Raw genomic sequence first — 22,813 nt, forward strand, 5'->3', positions numbered from 1 at the left:
GGCCACCAACTTTTTCAAGCATGTTCCGTAAATAAAAACGTCATTACAAAACAACGAATTAAAATATCCCTTTATTGTTGCGTTAAATGCGTTCTTACAGTATTGTCATGTGAAATGGAAAGCAGATCCTTTGTACTGCATGGTGAAGTTAAAGTGACACCTAATTACCTTCTAAACAGAAGATTTCGGGATGTGATGTTGAAAAATACAGCGAAGAAAGTTTTGTGAATTTGCTATCCATGTCTCACTTGGCACCTAAAGAATGCAAGCTTATTATCTTAATAAAAAGAAGCAAACCTATGCAGTGATATCAGCAATGAACACAAATGTATCGAGGATAAACAAGCAGTCAGCGCCTGGAAGTAACTTAAGTATCACAAATTAAAAGACATCAAAAAGAAACGTGCATCATTATAAAGGTAAAACCTGAGCGGTACTTTCAATTCCGTACAATTAAATAGTCGTAGGACACAAACGATAACTTAAATACACAATTAAATGCACTCAAAACAAATACAAACACAATAAAGCAAATAACATATAATAGAAAGATGAATGATGTGGAAGGCAGGATGTTCGCACGTAATATTGAACCGATTATAAAGAAGACTGCAAATGAATTGAAAAATTTTTGTGTTATCATATGCTTGAACAAGTAGGCACATTAGCCACTCATTTTATTACTACAACATAAAATAAACAAACCCGAAAGAAGACTGTTGTTAATGTGAAAGGTATGTTCTCATGAATGTATTTATGCATGACATAATTCCTTATGCATGGAAACGTAGTCCCGTGATAACCTTTCTGTACCTCACAGCAAATAGAGAAATAAGCGCGATGCGTCGAAATGAGACGCTGTGTGGTTAGCAACAACTCTCTCAAAAATATACACACACACATATATGAAGGAGAAGGACGAGAATCAAGGGGTCCGTTTTTTCGGAAGTCACAACCACATAAAGACAACAGAAAATGACAACGAGGAAAGCATATGGGGAATTACCTTATTTAATGGAAATGTAAAAGCTAGACATAAATAAAAATGAAATAGGACAAACGGAAAATCGGCCGCCATCCCGCCCTGCGAGCGTGAATGTCCAGCGAAGCTGTATCAAACACCACACACCGTCGAGCATTGTATGCACGCTGTTCTTCTAGTGTCTTCAATTTCCGTGGTCTACCCATCGCTATCTTAGAATGAACTGAATGAGTTGCAAGACGGGTCTCCCTTTTATATACGAAAGCGTGGTGAAGTCCAGGTATATATATATATATATATATATATATATATATATATATATACCTGCTCTATGCCTGATTGCAAAGAAAGCTATGCCGTTGTCCTTCACTTGTTAACCTGGCGTTTTGTGTTTACGCCACGAAATTTTCCGACCAACGAGAGGTACACAGCTTCGCTGCAAAACATAACTGGCCGCAGGTGGGACACGAACCCACTTCTTCGCATTACGCCTGCAATATTGTGATCAATTGGGCTACCGGACGCTGTTTTCCCGTTCACTTTCCAGGATATTTATGTAAGTGTATTAGCGTAGACCCTGCGAGTGTTATATATATATATATATATATATATATATATATATATATATATATATTGGCGCTTCAGAATGTGACAGGGCGAAACGAGCCTCGGGCAAGGCAGAGACGAACACAAGCGTCGAGTGTCGAAGGCCATAGAGTTTCTCACCTAGAGGGAAAACTCGCGCTGCTGCGCTGTGGTATCTATGGAAATGCCGGTATATTGTGACTTCAGATTGGCATCGTTCTTGGAGAGCCAGAACTGCTTGAAGACGCGACTGGCTAGCACCGTTCCATCTGTCACAAAGATTCACTTCCTACTTAAAACAGCACGTAAGAAACTGCTTTACCTTTATTATTACACAAAAACGTGTATTGTTTAATTTTGAGGACCTACTATTGGATGCACAATTATGTGAAACGTAAAAAGTATCAGCTGGCCGCTAAAGTTGGAGGGCAGACGACAAGATTATCACTCGCTTTAGAACAACTTGTCGTCTGTTCTTGCTTTTCTTTGCTTCATTTGGCATTCTAGGTGAGTAAACTTTATTGAGAGATGTAATATGGGTGAATGAAAGCGTTTTATGTAGATTTAACTTTAACAACGCATTATTTGTATAGCCATATCCACGTTTTAGACGAATCCTCATTCAACACCAGCCAACACAAGCCTCGCAGACACATATCCCTTCATTCCCATGAGGACACGGTGCCCTTTAAGAAACTCGCATAGACGGTGGCGCCAGTTTACCCTCTAGGTGTTTTAGTGAGAAAGTCTATGTCGAAGGCTTTCGCTCGTCGCGTTCTCGCAGCGAACACGTTCAAAACACGGGCTGACAGGAACGAAAGTAATAATTGCTTGAATCTGTCGGTTCTCGCAGTCTGTGCTTGGTGCGTGCTGTTTAAACGTTAATAAATACCAAATCACCCAGATTTGAATTTTTCATTCATAGTGGCTACACTCTTACGGGCGACGACTTCAGAAACCAGTGCGCGCACACAAGTGAGTCATTTGTGACCATGTTGGTGGCAGATATACATAGAAATTGGGAGAACGCTCAAGCTTCGCTTTTAAGAGTGGGACACGATAGCATTCAAAGATCACTGACTGCTTCTCACGCTCCCCGACAACTGCAGCTTAAGCAACCATAATGGTTACCAGGAAACACTGGCGGCGAACGCTATGCACGAAGGCGAGTTTCTGGTAGAAACGCGGCCTCTTGCGTGGGGACACGGACACCGCGCGCGTTCGGCGCGAACGCGGAGAAACGGGGAAACGCGGACGGCGTCGGCAGCTACTCTGCGCGTTGCCTCGTTGGTGGTGTTACAATTTCTTTCTTTCTCTCTCTTTCTCTCATTTTCTCTTTCTCTCTCCCGAGCATAGCGCGCGCCAAGCGGATGCTCTCCTTCCTTCTACTTAACGTCCCATGTCAAAGCAACATGTGCACGGCACGGAGAGGAGGCGAAGCACACGCAGCTCCTCGAGGTGGTTGCTAGGCAACGCGCGGTGACGTCATTGTTCAGCGAAGTTTTTAGTATACGCGTTACGGACTCACGGCCGGCGTAAACTAAAGTCCCTAGATATTTTTTTTCTTTTTTGCTTTCTTTAAGTAGCGACAAGCTTTGAAGCACCGCCGACGAATCTCATTGGTCGGCGCTCATTTCGGCGGCCATGTTCTTCCTAACGCTGTTCCCCGCAGTCAGGGCAGGCTAAAGACGCATTATGTTTCTGTGCGCGTTTATATTTTTGATTTTTCCATGTGCGAACGATTTTCTGCGGTCGGCGCGACCACAGCTAGAAACGCGGCAGGCATCGTATTGCGCGACCGCAATACAACGCGGCAGCCGTCGCCGTAAAGACAAATTTCCTGTTCGGCCTCAACAGCGCAGTATTAAGCCGCTTTTGGGTTCGTATTTGGTTGTCTGGCCCCATGCCTGAAGCGTATATTTCACATGTGTGATGCACCAGCGGCCGTTGACGGTCCGATGCTATCTACGCAGATACGCCGCTTCAGGAGGTTAGGAAGAACATGGCGGCCGACGGTGGTAGATGTCGCTACTTAAAAAAGAGCAGAAAATCTAGAGACTTTAGCTTAAACAGCTCTGCTGTTAAATAGTGTTCGACTGTGCTCAGCCAACGAGCGGACGCCGCAGAAAAGGTTCAGATGAGTCTCTGCATACGCGTCTGAGTGTAGTGCATGACAATAATGGGTTACGTAGGGTGCTCTCAGCAGCACCACAGTGAGAGCAATCAATTATAAGGGGAGAACGAGATCGCAGGTTTGACAACCGAAAGGGGCGGAAGCGTTCCGTTAAAGGTGCCGAATGCAAAAAAAAAAAAATAATTTAGTGTGCGGCATTTTGGTGCAAGATAAAGAACCAGAGGCATTCGCAACAGCACCTGCCTCTCTAATAGCACCTGTGTTGCTTGGGGCCTTTACAACCACCTACGAACAGGCTTCACGCTAGATTACGTTGTCGCTGTTGCATCGTGTGATATTGATGCGCCGGCGCCAATCGAGGGCAGGGCGCATGTGTGTCCATAATAAGTTACATCCAATAGCTGCCATACCGCACTAAAACGACAACATCGCAACGACAACGACAACGACGATATCCACGGCTCCTCTGTAAAGATAAGCGTCAGAATTTCATCATGCGCAGGCATTATGATGTGCTATCTCGCATTCCCGTGAAAGTAGAATCACGTCAAAGAATGAGATTCAGGAAGAGTCAACAAATATTTTTTTCAGAAAAGGGCATTTCATAGGGCCGCGACATGCACGTTCTTCGGAACCTTAGGCTGATAAAACCCTCTGTTGCCGCAGGAGACACCGGATACTTGTTAACAAAGTCAGGCTTTTCTTCTAGGCTACACGTTTAGCTGGGCGTGTTCTAGCTCACCGATCACAGTGAGGAGGATGGGGGTGAGTTGAATGCACGCCGCTGCAGCGCACTTGTAAGCATGACTGCCGGTATAATTCCTCTGCCGCTTTCTGTATATCAGCCACTGCTCTCTGAACTAGCATCGGCGGTGTTCCACGAACCATCTACATCGGCTCGCTCTAGACGCACACTTCACCTCCCACTTGCCTTGCAACCTCCTATCTCGCGGCGCGTAGTGCGACCGCTCCCTTTTTCTGCTGCTGGTCGCTCCTCGCCAGTACACATGTTATCTCCGACTCCCTTCTTGCCGGCGGCGGTAGCCGCCCAATGTGCCGACGTGGCATGAGAGAAGTACCCTAGTCCACAACAGGTGTCGCCACTTCAATTTTCCATTTTTCGTCGTTTTCTCGCTTACAAAACCATTTCTCGCTTGTTACCGAAGGCAAATCTTTAATCTAGTTGGACTTAATATTTGCTCCTAGTGTCACTTTAAATCGTGTTAGGGTGAAGTCCGACGGTCCGCAATGATGTGCCCAAGGAAACATACGTGCTATGTGCCATCTGAGTGGACATGTTTGACCTCTTATAAAAGAAATAAAAAAATTTAAAGCGGGACCGAGACGACGCTTTCAGTGTGTACCACCAACACGACCAACGTCCTTTGCTGGAAAAGCGGATAACTTCCAAGCCGCCCCTTCCCAAACATTTATGTCGCGTTCTGACATGCTACGAGGGTTGCTAAGCGCCTGCTGGCAGTATTAGTGCACAATTGCGCGTTGACATTGTTCTTACGGCCTCCCGTATTGCGACATCTGCCTGTTTCGAACAGCACAGGGTAGCCAAATGAAATTTTTGAGGCTAATTTTACTTTCTTGCGCTGATGATTTATTCTCATCCAGAAGGATGTCAATTTTTTTTTAGTGTTGGTAATAGGTATGGCGCAAATGAGTTGTGATTTCATGCTATATTTTCACCAAAGAGAATAATACTATATGGAACATATACTAGAAATGATCACAATTACATTCACTAGCTTTACTGCAGAAAGTACATTGAACTCTTTGGATACTCAGTAGAGAATCAATATAATGTCAAGAAGTTTGTGGGCGTTAACTTTATCTAAGCTAGCGGAGCGCTGCAACCACGCGTCCTCAGAGGAGCACAGAATCGGAGGTCATCCAACAGCATGCAGTGGCAATGCATTCATTTCTTCTTCATTCCGCTGCTTGGAAATGTGAGCAAGACGAGGAAACGAGCAGCCTCACACATACAGAGTAACATTTCTCGCAGCTGTGACATTTTACCCACTGCTGGATAATTAGTTCGGCATCTACAATCTGGAAGAGACGGACGTGAGTCACGCAACAGGCAAGAGGAAGAGTGGGGTGATATTGCTGCAAACGCAGACCACGAATATGAATCTCAGTAGGTCGGCTACAGAGATCCTGTTACAATATGTGAAGAAACTAACCATCCCTTGGCTCAATACAGATGGATGCAGCTCATATAGATTCTTGCTTCGAGCTTGAAAATGTATCAGGTTGAGTTATTTACAGAAATGACAACACCTCTTTCACGTGAACAGTTTAGACTGCACTAGTACAAAAAAAAGTTCCAATTCAATATAACTGCTACCATGAACATCTGAAAACGATTACGCATTTTCATTCACACATCCGCTTCACGTAGTGCTTCTATTCTGCATTAGTGCTTCTTAGTGTTTTTTTAAGTGTAGGACGCAGTATCTTAGCACAAGAACTTACGAACCACAATGCGGTGCCGCAGGTCAGTGTGCTTAGCCTCAAAGCACGCTGACGTCAGGTACAGTGTTAAACGTGCAAATACGCAAACGCGTTCCAGTTCATTTTTCCGCGGGTCACTTTGTGTCCGCAGGAGATGGATCGCGCGGGCTTGGCCGTCGGGCGCACTGACCTCGTTTCTGTTGAGTCGGGCGTGGCCCTCGACGGCGGCGACCTGGACCGCGACATGTCGTCGTAGTCGTCGTCGTCGTCGGTCTGCAGGCCCCCTCCCAGCGGTCCCCGTTCGTCCTCTTCGCTGAGGCCGTGCTCCAGTATGAGGGGAAATACGGAGGCCCTGCTGCTGGGCTTCGTCGCCGGCTCCAGCATCAGCAGGGAGCGGCGTGTCGACGGCGCCGTCGAAGGCATCGCCGGGCACAGCACGGTGGCGCCCGCGCCACCGATGCCGCAGTTGCCAGCTGCCGTCAGGCTGCTGCTGCCCGACCGCAGGAGCATGCACTTCTCGGACGCCCTCCGGGGCAGCGCCCGTCGCGCGTTGGTCACCACCACCGAGGAGGAGCCCAGGCCGTCGGGGGCCGAGAAGCGACGGATGAGCTTGGGTCGACCGGGTGTCCCGCCGTTGGCAGCGGACACACGACGGGCAACCTCACGGCATACCTGCGCCACGGCGGTGGAGGGCGATTGTTTAAATTGAAATTTAATTTTCTTGAATCTTGAAACTTGAATAGGAGACAGAGACTACAGACATTTGCTTCACAGAGGTCTCTGCTCCACATTGTTGACTCATTAGCCTGAGTACCTGCATTAAGTTAACTCAAAAATAGAGAGGAATAAGAGGAAGAACAGGGCGCATAAAGAAGTGCAGCTGCGCATGTTTTGTAATATGTTCATTTCTGCTCCGCAGCGAAACAAAATGGCTTTTATTCTTTTATTCTGTTGTGGTCCTCTCCGCTCCTTGATAAGAAGGCCGCCAGTGGAAATTTGTATCTGTCCTCTCGGCGCTCACGACACAGTTTCCTTTTGTTGTTTGAATACGTTTAATTCGTTGGGATCGCCTCTATTTGGACCTCAACGTATATCCTGAGCCCTGTATGCGAGGGCGACGCGCTTGCCCCTAACTTCTGCTGATCTTTCTGTCCCCTTTCGCCTATTCATAAAGCTAGAGTAGCCCACCGGGCTCAGACTGGTTCACCTCTCCACCTTTCGGCAATCACAGTAGTACGGTAGTATTTCTTCTTCTTTCTGGGGTTTTACGTGCCAGAACCAGTTCTGATTATGAGGCATGCCGTTGCGGAGGGCTCCGGATTAGTTTTGACCACCTGGGGTTCTTTGACATGCACTACAGCGCCAGCACACGGGGGTTTTTGCATTTCGCCTCCATCAAGATGCGGCCGCCGCGGCCGGGATTTGATCCCGCGATCTCGTGCTCAGCAGCGCAACGCCTTAGCTCAGTGAGCCACCGCAGTACGGTAGTACTACTGAGGCTCCTGTTGAAGCGCACCCGAGCCCAGCCAATTAACACTTCAGCAACAGATGAAATGGACATGTCCACTAGGTGAACTCCTACAGAATACCTCCCCTAGACTCGAGACTGCGACTCAAGTATACTGCTGTGTCAACGACCAGCCTGTATTGAATCCCTCTTATTGCTATCATCATCCTCCATTACTCTTTCGTTCCCTATTGGCCTTTCCCCCGGTCCCAGTAGCCGGTTAGAGCGCGTTAACTTGGGCCGACCTTTCTGCCTTTACACTAATCAAATTCATCCTCTTTCTCTCCCTCTCTCTCTCTCTTTCACGATGACGCACATGCGTACCTGTTGCCGGTAGACGTGCCTCCGTATCAGGTCCTTGAAAGTCTGCCGCAGTGCCCGGCTGCGCACGCCGTACACGTACGCGTGCGCGCACGGACTCCAGCACAGCAGCGCCGTAGTGGCCGAGCCGAGCAGCGGAGGAGTGCGGCGGCCCGTCGATGCTTCCCATAGGAGAAGGGCGAAGTGCGGCGCCGTCAGCAGTGCAAGGGAGGCCACCAGCTGCGCCGTCGAAAGCAGCGCACTGCGACCCCGGAATCGGGCCAGGTACCACGGATTGCGCTGGTGCGTCACCGTCGCCTGGGCCCGAAGGGTCACCTGCGCAGCGTTGAACCATTGCAACCATGGTATAAGGGCGTGTCAAATAAATTCGACAGCTACTTTAGCACACTCCGGAAGCGAATTGACTAACCTTCTCTCGTACAAGCATTCCGGAGTGGGTGACTTCAACGCCATTTTATTAAGTGTCCGAAGTCATGCAAGAGACATCTCATGCCCCAAAGAGCCTTATACTTCTGTAGGTAAAACAGTTTCGCGATCTGGCGTGCTTACGCATGGTCGAGTCAACCGTGCACCCAGGCACGATCAGGATCGTTAAATATGATGCTACTGTTGGCCTCAATGGCGAACACTGAGGTCATGAGGGCAATAGTAAGCTCAAAGCCACTAGGGCTGTTCTTCAGCATTGCGCTGAACCATTTTCTCTCTTTTTAAGGCCACTGCAAGCTACCGTTTTCATTTATTTCCATATTGTAATTTCATTCTTCTCTATTTAATCGCACGCCTGCTAAAGGACGTTTTGATGTCACGTTCTGAGATAACCAGATTACGGAAATTACTTTATTCCTTGTATGATGAAACAGCATACTTCCGCGGCATATAGTTTGTAAATGCACCCACCCTAAATGTCTGACAATCACGTAATCAAAGTCATTTCTGGTAGCACAGAAGTACTCTTTTCTGAGGAATTCACTTCAAGATTGAGGTGTTTTCCTGGGAGAAGAATATTACGTTTTATAGGTCACACGGTACCCCGGAGACAAATCACTGACATGCTATAACCAAGGAGGTGGCCATAACCCACAATGCACCGTAGCTCTTAAGTAATGCAGAAAATATATTTGCTCTAAAGTCCGTTTCCTATAGGGCATACATTCAGTTGTGAATGTGAGTGTCGTACATCATGTCAGCAAGCGGGATCGGGAATGAGTGAGGCATTAAATGAGCAAGGAAGACGAGCTGTTGGGTTACTCGGTCGTAACCGCTGGCACGTGTTAGCGCTACAAACAAAACGCACACCAATAAACGGGACACGGAGACGAGTGCTCCTCTGTGGTTTTTATTAACGTGACAGAATATAGGAATAGACTTGTTGGTGATCCATGCTGAATTGAACAGCAGGACGACAAACGAGACAAGACGAAGAACTGATTCGTAGAAAATTCTAATTAAACGAGGCGCGAATATGTGTACAAAGTCGCGCAGCTATGCGAACTTTAATCGTATAGCAGCGCATTTAACCCCTCACGCCCAGCAAACGACAGTATGTGAATACTCTGGGTCCTTTAACGAAGCACTGCTACAGCGATTTTGTCGTTTCTTCCTCTAGCTGTGCAGTCGATGTCTGTGCACTCTGAATGATATACTTATGTGCAATCGGCACAACAAATGGATGTTGGAAAACCGAACAAAGCAGCACGGGCAAATCTGGGCGCAAGCAGATGATATATACCGAGCACGCTAATGCGGTAGTACGTAGCCCTAAACAGCCCACTAGGCATTCGCGTACTACAATTTACCTGCAAGCACCCACAGACACCAACAAACCTCGGACAGAATTGCTTTCTTGATAATCGAATTTAGCTTTGTAGGAAATATTGAATTCACCACGTATCAGCATGCTTCGTTGTAAATGACACGTAGGCCCGTACATATCGTTGTGCTAAGTCAGTACACGTTGAGCAAAAAAAGAATTCAATTATTTACATTGGTGTCTTGAAGTGTCGTACTGTTTTGACGCTGTCGGATTCTGTAAGAATGGTCGGACGCTCATATTCCCTACAATTCTAACGATGTTCTACATAAAGTTTGCACATTGCTCCAGGTGTATAAAACAACATTGCACAACAGAAAGCATATACGTGCGGCATCATCTGTGAATGTGACTTAAATCAGGAGGCTTATTTTTATGTTGTTAGCATAGCACCTTCCACTGCGACATCATTTCAGCTTGAGTCCTGTGACTTTTCTGTATTGGAATATATTAAAACGAGCTTTGAAATGAAAGTACAGAACTTACAGTATGTTTGCATAGCCGAAGCGAACATTTATGAATAGAGGAATTGGTAAACTTAAGAACCGCATTTTTTTAAGATTTAAGGAAATCAAGCGATTTCTTTTTATTTGATTGATTAGAGAAAACTGGCTTCGGAGGCAGGCAGAACTGGTTATGGCAGAAAGTACCACGGCCAGACCAGTGCCCAAATTTGTGCCTTTCATTTATTGCTTTCTGAATGTACTCGCGCAAGTGGCCATGCAAACAACGTTCAGTTTAGCCAATGTACACTCTCCCAATAGGTACGGTATCGGCATAAACAACTGCTGTGACACATTTCATAAAGGAATTCTCTTGCTTTGTGCAGCAGCATCATCTGCTGTCACAGCGTATGTAGTAATTGGTTGTTCACTAAAGTAAGTGAACTAAATAAAAGAAAACGAAGGGAAGAAAATTACTGCTGATTCCACTGTAAGTATTCAGGTGAATCCATCCTAGCGCGAACAACAGAGACACAAAGGACTCAAGACCGGACACCACGGGCGCTACACTTACAACCGATTTGTTACAGTGTGAGTGTAGTTGCTAAGTGTAGTTATTATGTCCTTTGTGCCTGTGTTGTTCGCGCTACAATGGCTTCACCAAGTGTCAAGCAACTAGCCCAAGAACAAGTACTTTTTTTAATTAACTGTCTAGCCTTGACTTCTGGAACCTGAACAGCCCTCACCAGTGTGGTAATCTCTAGGCAAGGGAGAAAAAAGGACAGGGAGAGACGACAACAGAGTGGAGCGCACGGACATGAAAGCTTATTAGGAACAGAAAAAAAAAACTGTACATCGTGTCGGATAGCAACTATTTCAAGGCTGTGTTACACATTGTGTTCGGATTCTAACACGTCAGCCTCATTTTCTGGCACTGGCCCTCAGCTCAATTCCATTATTTCTCGTGCATAACTTTCTGCAGCAGTCTCCCGCTTACATGATTTACGACGGACTTGGAAGGCCGGCTCTCACTAGGCGACCTACGTGGTCGGGGACGCTAGACTGCATTAGACGTGGACACGATTTCCGCAGAGTCTATACCAAGCTTACCGTAGTGACTGCTCTTTTCACCCGGTCAAAATTTTGTACCACTTAAAATGTGTCGATGGAGAGCTTCATTCACGAACCATCGATTCGCATCATCATGATCATTATCATCATAATCCTATATTTATGCCCGCTTCAGGACAAAGACCTCTCCCTGCGATCTCCAATTACCCCTATCTTGCGCAAGCTGATTCCAACTTGAGCCGGCAAGTTTCCTAAATCCATCACCCCGCCTAGTTTACAGCCATCCTCGACGGCGCTTCGCTTTCCTTGGCAGCCTTTCTATAACTCTGATCCACCGGTTATCTACCCTACACATTACATGGCCTGCCCAGCTCCATTTATTTCTCTTAATGGCAACTAGAATATCGGCTATCCCAGTTTGTTCCCTGATCCACCCTAGTATCTTCCTGTCTCTTGACGTTACGCCTATCATTTTTCGTTCCATCGCTCTTTGCGCGGTCCTTAACTTCTTCTCGAGCTTCTTTGTTAACCTCCATGTTTCTGCCCTATATTATCACTTTGTAGTGACGGTGAACAACGACGCAGTGGTAAAACTATGAGTCCCAAGTTTAACTCTTAATTAGGCGAACTTGTGCCCAGCAAAACAAGCAACACTCGAGCATAACGATAGCGGCGAGTAAAATAGGCAAACGTCGAAAATCTCATCCGCCGATCAGACGCGTCAGCTATTTATATATGGGTGAACGAACCTTCCAGCGTTATCGCTGGTGCTCCTGTAAATTCTAGAACGTACGCCAGTATTCTCATTGCGCTCAGAATTCGATTACACGAGGATCGGCGACACCATAGACAACGCATAGTAACCACCGACACCATTCTACAAACTTCCGATACGGAAAGGCCAGTCTTGCGCTGAGTGATAACTTTTAACATTTGTTACCTGGAGAAATGCGGTCACCGAATACAGGTGAAGAAGTATGTGTGTCAGTATGTTAGCACCGGTAGAATGCAATGATTGTACACTTTTCTTTTCAATGACAGTGATAAACTGCCACTCAGGACTTGGCAATGCCTGCCGTATGCACTCCAACCCAATTTTATTCTTCTGTAAATTTTCTTCTCATGATCAGGGTCCCCTGTGAGTAATTGACCTAGATAAACGTACTCCATTACAGACTCTAGAGGCTGACTGGCGATCTTGAATTCTTGTTCCATTGCCAGGCGATTGCACATTATCTTTGTCTTCTGCATATTAATGTTCAACACCACTATTACACTTTCTCGGTTAAGGTCCTCAATCATCTGTTGTATCCGATTCGGATTAGATGTATGAAAAAAATTCAGAGAATTTGTGAAAGAGAACGAAAGATAGCATGCATGTGTCTGTGCGGCTCTGAGTGCGAGTACAGGCACGTGATATGAAAAAAAAATGAAAAAAAAACGGGCTGCGCACTTCTATTCTTGGAAGCCCGCACGAGTAGTTCACAAATTTATGTATTAGTGCGTTGCTTGCCAAAAAGTGCAGGAACATATTTTCTTTATTATTTTTTTTCTGAGCAGCGCCGACTAAGCAGACGCAAAATGAGAGGTTACAAAAAAAAAAAAAACGCAAAGTGTGAGAAATCTCTCGATGCAAGTCACGCGAACAATAAGAAACAAAACAAAAGCGATTTAAATAAAACATGAATTTTACCGCACTTATGCATCCTTTTGTCTTCAATTGTGAACAAATGAATGCGAAATACGCAGAATTTATTTGTTAACTTCTGAAGACGCAAGTGCTATTCTCTATATTTGGTGCGTAAACTTCCGGCGTAAAAAAAAAAAAGGTGAGCACGAACGTTGGTTCAACCACAAAGCAAGCAAAGACATCAAGCTAACCAAAAAAAAAAAAAAAACTGCGAGCATACATATTCTGCTTTGCTGGGGTTACTTTCGCGTGAACGCGTTGGACATTTATGAGGTTCACGAAATGACGGTATTTTCAAGGCTGGCTGGGCCAGCAAACTGCGGCAATACAGAAAATGTGCTTTTCTCGCAAGCCCAAAAGGCAGGTTTCCAATTCTCGTGAGAAAAAGAGAGAATGCAATTCTGGTGGCTAACTCGCATGCGTATTTCTCCGGTTCGCCTTTCAAGCACTCCTTATTTTCTTGTAGTAGAAGTATGTACAGCCCGCAGGCGTACGTACCGAATAAAAACGCTTCTCAGCCCGTTTACTAGTAATATATGCAAAAGACCTCACTAATGAGAAGAAAAAAATGGCTCCGCAAAGAAGGACGTACAAGAGCTAAAATTATGAAAGTGTTTAGTGGTCGTATTCTAGGTCTGCTTGCAATGCAGGACGTGAAAGGCAAGTTTGCTCTAGTGAACGCAATCAAGGATAACGACGTCTAATTAGAGGTTTCCAATTATAAAGTAACAAGCTCCGTCGATTAAAGGACGCTTGCATGAAAATAAGCCTGCGTAGGTGACTTGTTTCGTTAACACCAACAAAACAAAAGCTAGCGCGAATTATAGGCTAGTTCTGTAGCCAGGTATTTTGTTCCTGTGGTAGTAGCAAGAAGGCGCCTTAAAAGGTGGCTGGGTTTCGTGAATGAGGTGGCCAAAATAGACGAAATAAAACTGCACAGTCGCAGTGATTATGCTAAACATCTCAGTACGCGCGACTGTAATTGCATTGTGAAACGACTTAAAGCCTGTTAATGACTAGCTTTCCCGAACGATTAAGGAAAGTGCAGAGCAGCGAAGGTCGGCATGAAAAGAACGATAAGTTAAGAAAAGGAGAGGAAGTCGAAAACGCAGTCCCCTCCCCAAAGTAAATACAAGAATGAAATAGAGTCGGGCATATGTAGTTACTAAATTTTGTTATCTTTCGTAATTTCTTCGGCCAGCCATATTATATTTATTCGACGCTCACGCAAACGAACAAAGGCAGCCCTCGTGGCCACAAAAAAATCTAATTAATGATCCCTTGTCTACGACAGCAAAGAAGTGTCAGATTTAGCAGAGTACACTGCAACATTAAGGTGGCATTCACACCGGCGATCGACAGGGTTCGCACGACCTAATAGCGACTAGCAATTACGGTGACTGCCCTGATTAGGGTAATTAACACTCGCAGCAAGCGAGACTTGCCCATCCCCCAACAAACTGAAATATATCGCCATTGGTGCTGTTGTCTCGCCATTGATTCGCTGACGCTTACGTAAAATAAGCGTCCACGTATACCGACGTCCGTCTCCTGCGGCGCAGATCGTTGCGTCATCTTTGCGACTCCACTCGCGCAGCTACAGAATCGCTCTGTGAGCGCCATCTGCGTCAATTTGTGATCATCTTTGTCGCGCGACCTCTGCGACACGCCGCGGTGAGTGTCACCTAAAATAATAGAGGACTGTATGAGTTGCAGAATTCGGCTTTATTTTCCGACAATCTTTCTTTTCACTAATTTAGGTCATACTGATAGTACAGAAGGTCTACAGATGTCACCCTGCCTCAACGGGGCAGTTGCGTTCAGTACAAACTACAACAACGTTTTACAGAAGCTATGTGAAAGGAGAGAAGGTCTGAGTGCAATGTGATAATACTCAGGAATTAAGAGAGTGTGTTTGATATTATAACACATATGGAATAAGAAATTACTCGTAATAATATGCGACAACAAAGAGCGAGCTCTAACAACCACGACGCTTGCCGAATATCCGACCATGTCTTCAAAAGCAATGGAATGGTTGCATTATGCGCCCGACTAGCGCAAGTAAATAACTGGCACCGTAAGCAGTGCCCAAGTCAGGTAAGCAGCTTCTGATTCATATAAAGAAAAAGTGGTTCTTCTTGAGGATTCTGGAAGCAGACGTCTGCGTGAGAATTGAAAGGCACGACAGTGCGGCTTATGCAAATAGCTTTGCGCAAATTTCATATTTTATTGCCCTTGCAATTGTAGCAGGTACCCGGAGAATGCGCTTTCTTATACAACGCTATATTACGAACAAATCTAAAGATATAAGCAGGAATTAAAAGAGAAGAACTTACATACCCTAGTTCCATGCCTCTCTGAGCTCATTTGCTCCTTTCATGTCACCATCGTTCACGTTCTCAAATAAATATGCCTGTGTCAACGACTGCGTCTATCCTCATCCAATCAACTCTGCGGACCTCTCGTTTCGTCCGTCCCCTGCGTGCAGATCAGAGAAAACAAGCAGCAAACGCGCGAATGCTTTTTGTCCGGGGTCGCCAGGTCATCAAAGTTTCAGAGCGTTTCATGGCAAATGTCATCAGCATCAGGCAGCGGCGACCCTGCGGTTGATGACTGCCTCGTATACTGACGACACCGACACACAGCCCCTGTAGCGGATCTTGCATTAGAGGGTTTCCTGTACGTTGGTTCAAAGCTCAGCATGCGGCGCGTGCTGCGATATGTCCGTACCATTTGCATAAATTACGAGAACGCCCGGTCAAGCTAAGTGCACGGCACACGTTGCTGAATCCTTTGTCCGCGTTCTTTGGGTGAATTCAGGGCTCACGATAAAAGATGATGTTGCGCACGCAAAGCGGCCTGAAGGCGCTTGTCGTCGTCGACACGGAAACAAGACTCGTGTGCAGAAGGTTATAAGATATACCTAATTTACAAAGTACAACGCAATTTAGCCTTAATCGTCTCCACGTTAGGTCCCATAAAGAACAGAAGGCAAATAAATTGGATCACTGCCTGCTATTGGGGCCTCCAGTGTAGCAGTTATTCACGTAATGAGCAGCTCTTTATGTATATATATATACACACGAATGAGAAGAAAGGGAACCGAAGGGCCTGATTTTTAATCATATCCTAATACGCCAACAAACATAGACACCAAGGACAACTTAGGGGAAATCACTTGTACTTACTCAATGAATTAAAGAAAATGATAAATGAATGGAAATGAAAGTGGAAGAAAAAAATATTTGCCGCAGGTGGGGAACGACCCCACGTCATCGCATTACGCGTGCGATGCTCTTATGAACTGAGCTACCGCGGCGCTATTTTCTGGTGTATTTAGGTATTTTTTTTAATACTGGAACTAACCCTGGTCGTGTTAGCTATATATATATATATCGGAACAATACAGCTGCATTTGAATCTATGTATACTGGCGGAAATTGCTATCATCGCTGCAGTGTGGACAGTTGGAATCTTTGGCTGGAGACGTAAAGACTTATAAGCACCTACAGGCTAATTCACACCAGGCCGACACGACTCCGATTTTGGTCTGCCGGCTGTTGGCGACAGCGTTTTGCTTCCTTTAAACCATTAGCCACAGCATTTTCCGTCCTGTAAACTGTTATCGCCAACAGTCGGCAGGCCAAAATCGGTGTCGTGTCGGCCTGGTGTGAATTAGCCTCAACGAGACCGTAGTAGACGCTGTCTACTGCGTACGGTGAAAGTGGAGTCAACGGCGTCTGAGACGGCCTACATTGCAGAGCATGAATACGATCACTGCAGGCAATAACCGCGTTATCGGTGGGAAAAATAACACGGACATAAGTTGGCCACACGTATTCGATTTAGGTATGTTGCTTCAGCCGCGGGTTGGAAGGATGTAGCTTTGATTTCCGTAGCAGTTGGAACAGAACTGCGTGACTCGTACCTCGCGCGTGCTGCCTGCAATTACACAGAGGGATAAGCGCGATGAACTGCACACCGCACAAGGAAAATAATTATTCTCGTCGCGTCCCGACAAGATTTGCTCTTGGCACGGCGTGTGTGTATTACAAATGAAAAGCATGGAAGACAAGGCGCGTAGTGAACGTCTGGTCGCCCGTGATGAGGACTTCAACATAGAGTGAGAAGAGGCGCGCGCGACAGCGCGCTCGATTCGGCATGGGAAAACATGTTTACTTGAGCTATAGGCGTGTGCTCGCTCCGCGTGATTAATAATTAATCCATGGCCGACAAGCACAGTGCATTTACGCAAGCATTTCTGCAACAATAGACGAACGTTTTGCAAGCAGTTGGAGGACAAATCTGGCCGTAGAGACGGAAAACAAACGAAACGAGATCATGGCTGCACTCCTGCAGTTTCTACGTTTCACTGCTAACTTCAGACTTTTTTCTTTCATATCTCTCTCTCTCTCAGACTTTTGTTTTGTTTGTTAGATGGGCACAACGAAGGCGGTTCTTGGCGAAGTAATCCGCAAACGAATCTATGGAGGTAGAGTTGCAGTATAGCATATTCATCCAAAGTGGAGCGGGTTGTGCCCTCAATCAACCATTATATAAAAATTGCAAACCTTGGCACACTGCAGACATACTTTATAAAACCAGTACGCAGAATCAACATGTCGTATAAGAATGCGAAAACTTCACGTAGGAACTCCACTGAGCGCTGTCTACGTATTGTGCCACTTGCTCATCTCTTCAGTTTGTCATTGTTATTAATTTTAAGAAAACTTGATGCGATCAGTATAAACCCATATCAACCCTTGCCGGTCGGTATCAACGTTATCGCAATCGATCAGATCCTTATCAACCCTTATCGGTCCTTATAAACCTTCTGGGGCATGATTAGACCCTTATCAATTCTTATCGGTTCATACCCACATTGTCGGCCTTGATCCGACGCTTATCAACATTTTTGTTGCGTATTAATTTTGCAGATTTGCTCTATTATAAGCCCTTATCGCTCTTTAGCACCTCATCCATCCACGTCAAACCGTTATCAACCATGATGAGACCCATATAAGCCTTAATCACTCCTTATCATCATTATCAACTCAGTGACTGCTTTTCTGTCTATGTTGCACGACATGACACAGATGAGCGCTCAGAGATCAGTGGCGTTTCGGTCGATGAATGAACGCCCCAACGGATAGTGGATCCCGCGACCACCGAAACGTATCGGGGATGTGGCGCGTTTGTAAGTAAATTTTTGTGAAATCTGCATTTTCCTGATGTCTTCAATGCTCCGAGTCGGCTCTATAGATACATGTGTTCCTAGAGATGGCTTTTATTCCATCACCAAATCATTCAACAAACCCTTCAAAGAAACTGTTCTCCTTTGACATTTGTTTTGTACCACCGGTGCAGCACATTGATATGGTTCAGATATATTCACCTTTTTCAAGCGTGAGTGTTTAGCCCAGTGGATAAGACACTCGGCTTCTGAGCGTGGCGTAGTAGGTCAAAAAGTGTCCAGACAGATACTAAGATTTCACTAACTCCAATACGATCTGAATTCTCCAAATACCCATTCAACACGCCATTCTTTTATTTTTGTTTTCTATCATACATGCCGTGAAACCTCTGAAAAAAAAAGAATGTACGCCAGAAACTCATAGAGAAATTGTAAAGTTATCTGACGAGAGAATGGTCACCGCAGCAGATTTATTGGTAACGCACCAGTAGTACTGTTCTTGTTTTTTTTTTTAACACGTTAATGGTGAAAGATGTGGGCTCGGCTTCACACGGCACCGTTTTCGTTATCGTTTTTCCTGCTTTCATTTCTCTTTACCTTGTTAATGGTACATTTCAACTAGACATAACAGTTAACTTCCTATGTGCTTTCTATGACATCCGTCTCTTAGGGCGGTTGTGATAAAGAAAGAGAACTCGAGGCTCTCGCATACCCTCATTCCAGTCGCTTCGTATGATGCAGTCATATTGTTTCATCGCGTTTAGGGCTGAAAAAACTTAATAGTTAACTACAATGAAAATGGGAGAAGAAGAACAGCCGCTTTCGGTGTGAATTGAATCTACAATCTCCGCATTCCCGCTATAATTGCAGTCATGTGGGGCTATAAAATCGCCCTTACGGGAGAGGAGATTGCGGGAACGTATTACTGCGCCAACAATAGTCCGCGCCAGTTTGCAGCTCATTTATACGGTTCTGCGTAGTTCCTTTATGCAGTTTCGCGATAGCAGCGATAATTAAATCCCCAGATATCCTTCCTGCGACATTTCCTTCGTGTGCATCGGCAGCCATTTCCTGCTGACGTTTGTCATAAGGCTTTGCAGCGAGCTGAGAGGCGAGCAAGCATATGAAAATTAGCACAAGGAGAACGCGGGCGCCATCTTGAGTTATGAGGGCTGCGTAAAGCGTGCGACGATCTAACATGTACAAAAACTGAGAAGCCAAAAATAAAAACAGAATAAAGCACTCGTACTGACTCTCACGAATTCACGCTCTTTCAATATAAATATATCCTCAACCAAATACTTGTTTTAAATTTCTAGCATGAGGAAGGGGGAACAAAACTGACGAGTCATTCGAGGCAGCAGCATCTCGAGTGTGCTTCGGTCCCACAACATTCCTTTCCTAGCCAAAGAAAGTGTGCCGGTTTGGAGCAACGACTTCTTTTCTGTCTGTTTTCCTTGCAATTTCACTCTCTTTCGGTGACATCTGTCACAGGAAAGTGAAGTTGCATCACATCGGGCTCGCTCTTCGATACAGCGCGCACTAAGCCCCCCCCCCCCCCCCCTCTCAAGGACATTCGCTGTAGTCTCCTTTAAACTATGCCACCCTTGCTTAACTATAACCCCTGACATTGGTGCCACTGAGGGCCGCAAGTGTGCTGCCCGACCACTTTCTGTACGACAGCTTCCAGAAGGTCCACTTAAATGACGGATCATGCGCTGTGGCATAAGCGCGCTGAGGGTGTATGAAAGGTACTTTGCTTCTCAAACAAGTTCTGAATGTATTTATGCGCTGATATTAGCATATGCTGTTGTCAAAAAAGGAATCGGGTTCTCTTGCCGCCCCGGTCGCTGCCTAAAATATCCGTGTAATGTCATGCGATCGGAAAGAGATTCTAAACGCCTGCTTTGCAACTGGAGACTCTGACGCGACTGTCCTGTCTTTTCTAAATTTAAAAGCATGTTTCACGTATAACGACTTAGAGGAGACCTTGAGACGATGGCGATGCGCTGTCTAGGTGCACAAGTTCGAGCTATCTTTTGATCCGCACGACTGCCTACATTCTAACGTAGGAAAAACGAAATCGTTCCGTATATTTGAGGTTGCAATGTTAGTGCATCGGTCAGAAGGTTTGTGTAAGCCTTGGAAAATTAGGGGGATGATTTTATGTCTTTTTTTTCATATCGAAGACATGTGCTGCATTATTAATGCTTATGTGACCACTCATATATATACCACGTTATAACATCGTTTTCATATCTCTCATATGGACATCACATGAAAAACGCTGCGCTGTTGCAAGCCCCATGGAACCATAACGGAGGTGCACGATTGGAACGTGGCTGTTTTAGATAAATACCGCTTGGAGATCCGTTCTTCAAATTCATCACTAATGTCCCAGCAGAAATAAAAAGAACAGTAGTTCAGCCGATTGTGTACAAGCTTAGCATTCCGTGGCCCTTTATAACTGTACGAAAAAGAGCCGGCTTCGCCCCGTAGTCGAGGACGGCTTTAAGCAAAGGCATTGCCGGAGCTTCTCTCTTCACCGTTGTGGTGAAAAACAATGCAGATCAACTCTTCAGGGCCCGTATTCACAAGGCGTTTTGGTCGTAAGTGCTGTTTGCCATTGGTCGTCCGCCTTTACGTCACTTCCTCAAGCATCAGTATTGGCTAGAATTCTCTCTTGCGAACAATTCTAGCAATTCTAGTCTATGTTCACAAGCTCTTACGCTTTCCTCCCTTGCACGCGCGAGATTGAGCCGCCGACCCTCGCATGCTTTCATTCACACATACAGCATATGGCGCGCGGCGGCGATGTTATCGCCATTAGACTTTATTCGGAACATCATGGCGACGCCGATGGCAAAAATGCGCCTGGAGTGTCCGTGTCATTGCTATCGCAAAAAAAATTAAGCCACTTCTTATGCAGAACGTAATATTAGCGATGGCCGCTGGCCAATCGCAAAGATTACTTTCTAAACGAAAGCTTTGTCAATACGGGCACCAGATTTATACTTGACCGACACCTTACTTTTGCGCTCCTACTGAAGGGCGACCATTTTATTCAGGTGAAATAGTAAAGCCTGGTGAGGGATAACGTCAGAATATCAGGGGCCAATGAACGGCCCCAAAACATGAAGCATTTCTTCTATTTTCCGGCAGTTCATGCACGTGCACAGTTCATGCACGTGCGCGCTCCTGCTCATTTGTGATTCCACTTGAGGTCAGCACGTGCCTTCGCAAAGCGTCTTCACGACAGCACTCCTTGCAACTAGGAAAAAAGAAATAGATAAAGTCATCCACGCGAATTGCCTGGCTCCTGCTGCGGACGTTGGATTCAAGTGAAGCTCAGGTCACGGTGGTGCAGCTTCAAAAGAATGCCCAGTGCTGCCACTGGGCAAAAGTATTTTGGTGTCGCCATCTTTGTAAACGCTAACTAAATCTGAAATCATAACATTGGTTGCGGTTCATGGGCAGGCCATATCGTGAAGAGAATTATTTCGTGTGGGTCAGTGTAGCGTGAAAACAATAAACAAAAAATATCATATATATGATGTGCCTGTTGCGACAAAAGTTCGGTAACATTCGCTAGATGGAAAGCAATTATAAGCAGTGCTGCATTCCTTTACCAGTAAAAAAAATGTCACAGTTTCGCCCTAAGGGCGAAGCAATGAATGCGATAGCAACACAGCAATGCCATACGAAGTAAGGTGAGCGGCTTTGGTAGCAATATGAATTGTATTAAACATGAGCTGATTAAGTAAGCAGGTGTGCTGCGCCGTAAGTAGACCGACATGAAGAGAGACTCGATGACCACGAGAAGGCGCCTGTGAAACGGTGGTGTTGATGAGAAGCGCTTCCCGTGGGCAGCGCGTGCGAAGGGACACACCTGTAGCGCTGCACTGCCGATCCGGGCAGCATTGCATGTGTAGCGTGCGTTGGAAAATGTGGCCCGACTATTACTAACTGAATGAACAAGCATGGTGTGAGCGCGCACAAACAAACATGAATAGATCACACTGAATGACTGCAGACAACGACTGTCAAAACGCTGGCAGCAAGCAGCGGGCGAAGGTACGTGCGGTCTATCGCTTCAACAGAAACTGAGCGGCGAATGCACGGCGCATAAAGGTCAGAGCTAATTGTCCACTAAGCAACATAGCCCTATGTCATGTCCCCACGTGAAAAAACGTTGCGGGCCGCTACACAAATTCCTGCTTACCATCGCTACATCCCTTCGCACACGCTGGCGGATGGGTACCCGAAACGACGTACTGACTCTCATATATGGCACTCCTGTTGCTATAAGCGTAACATATACTTCCTGTCCTTCCAGCCCTTACAGCCTATCCGCTATACCGCAATCATAAAACCCGACACTCTAAAAAAAAAGTTTACACCCTTTGGGTCTCATCTTGTCCCCAAACAAAAATCGTCATTACAAGCTCTTTGTTTCAGAGAATAGCAACGAAGAGATGCTGTAGTATTTAAACTCATGGAGTACTCCGATCTGGGAACGAACTCAGCACAGAAGGCTTTGAAAGCGTTGTTGGGCTTCTTGCGGACAACTGTTCTCAGAGACAGCCTTTAAGCAGTGCCGTATTCTC

The 22,813-nt window shown here is 45.7% G+C and overlaps 1 protein-coding gene across 2 annotated transcripts in view; it reads right to left on the reverse strand.

The window, feature by feature from the left end:
• LOC119445486 (beta-3 adrenergic receptor-like) overlaps positions 1-22,813 on the reverse strand; it is a 190,267-nt gene that overhangs the window by 92,106 nt on the left and 75,348 nt on the right. Inside the window, exons 2-3 of one of the 2 annotated variants that reach the window (XM_037709769.2) lie at positions 7,999-8,310; positions 6,358-6,839 (exon numbers count right to left, since the gene is read on the reverse strand). In XM_037709769.2, coding sequence (XP_037565697.1) covers positions 6,358-6,839; positions 7,999-8,310 — 794 coding nt within the window. Of the gene's footprint in view, positions 1-5,178; positions 6,840-7,998; positions 8,311-22,813 lie in introns of those variants that run through there. The other variant, XM_037709768.2, reaches the window with a different exon arrangement.

This window comes from Dermacentor silvarum, chromosome 3, assembly GCF_013339745.2.
Source record: "Dermacentor silvarum isolate Dsil-2018 chromosome 3, BIME_Dsil_1.4, whole genome shotgun sequence".
NCBI lineage: Eukaryota > Metazoa > Arthropoda > Arachnida > Ixodida > Ixodidae > Dermacentor > Dermacentor silvarum.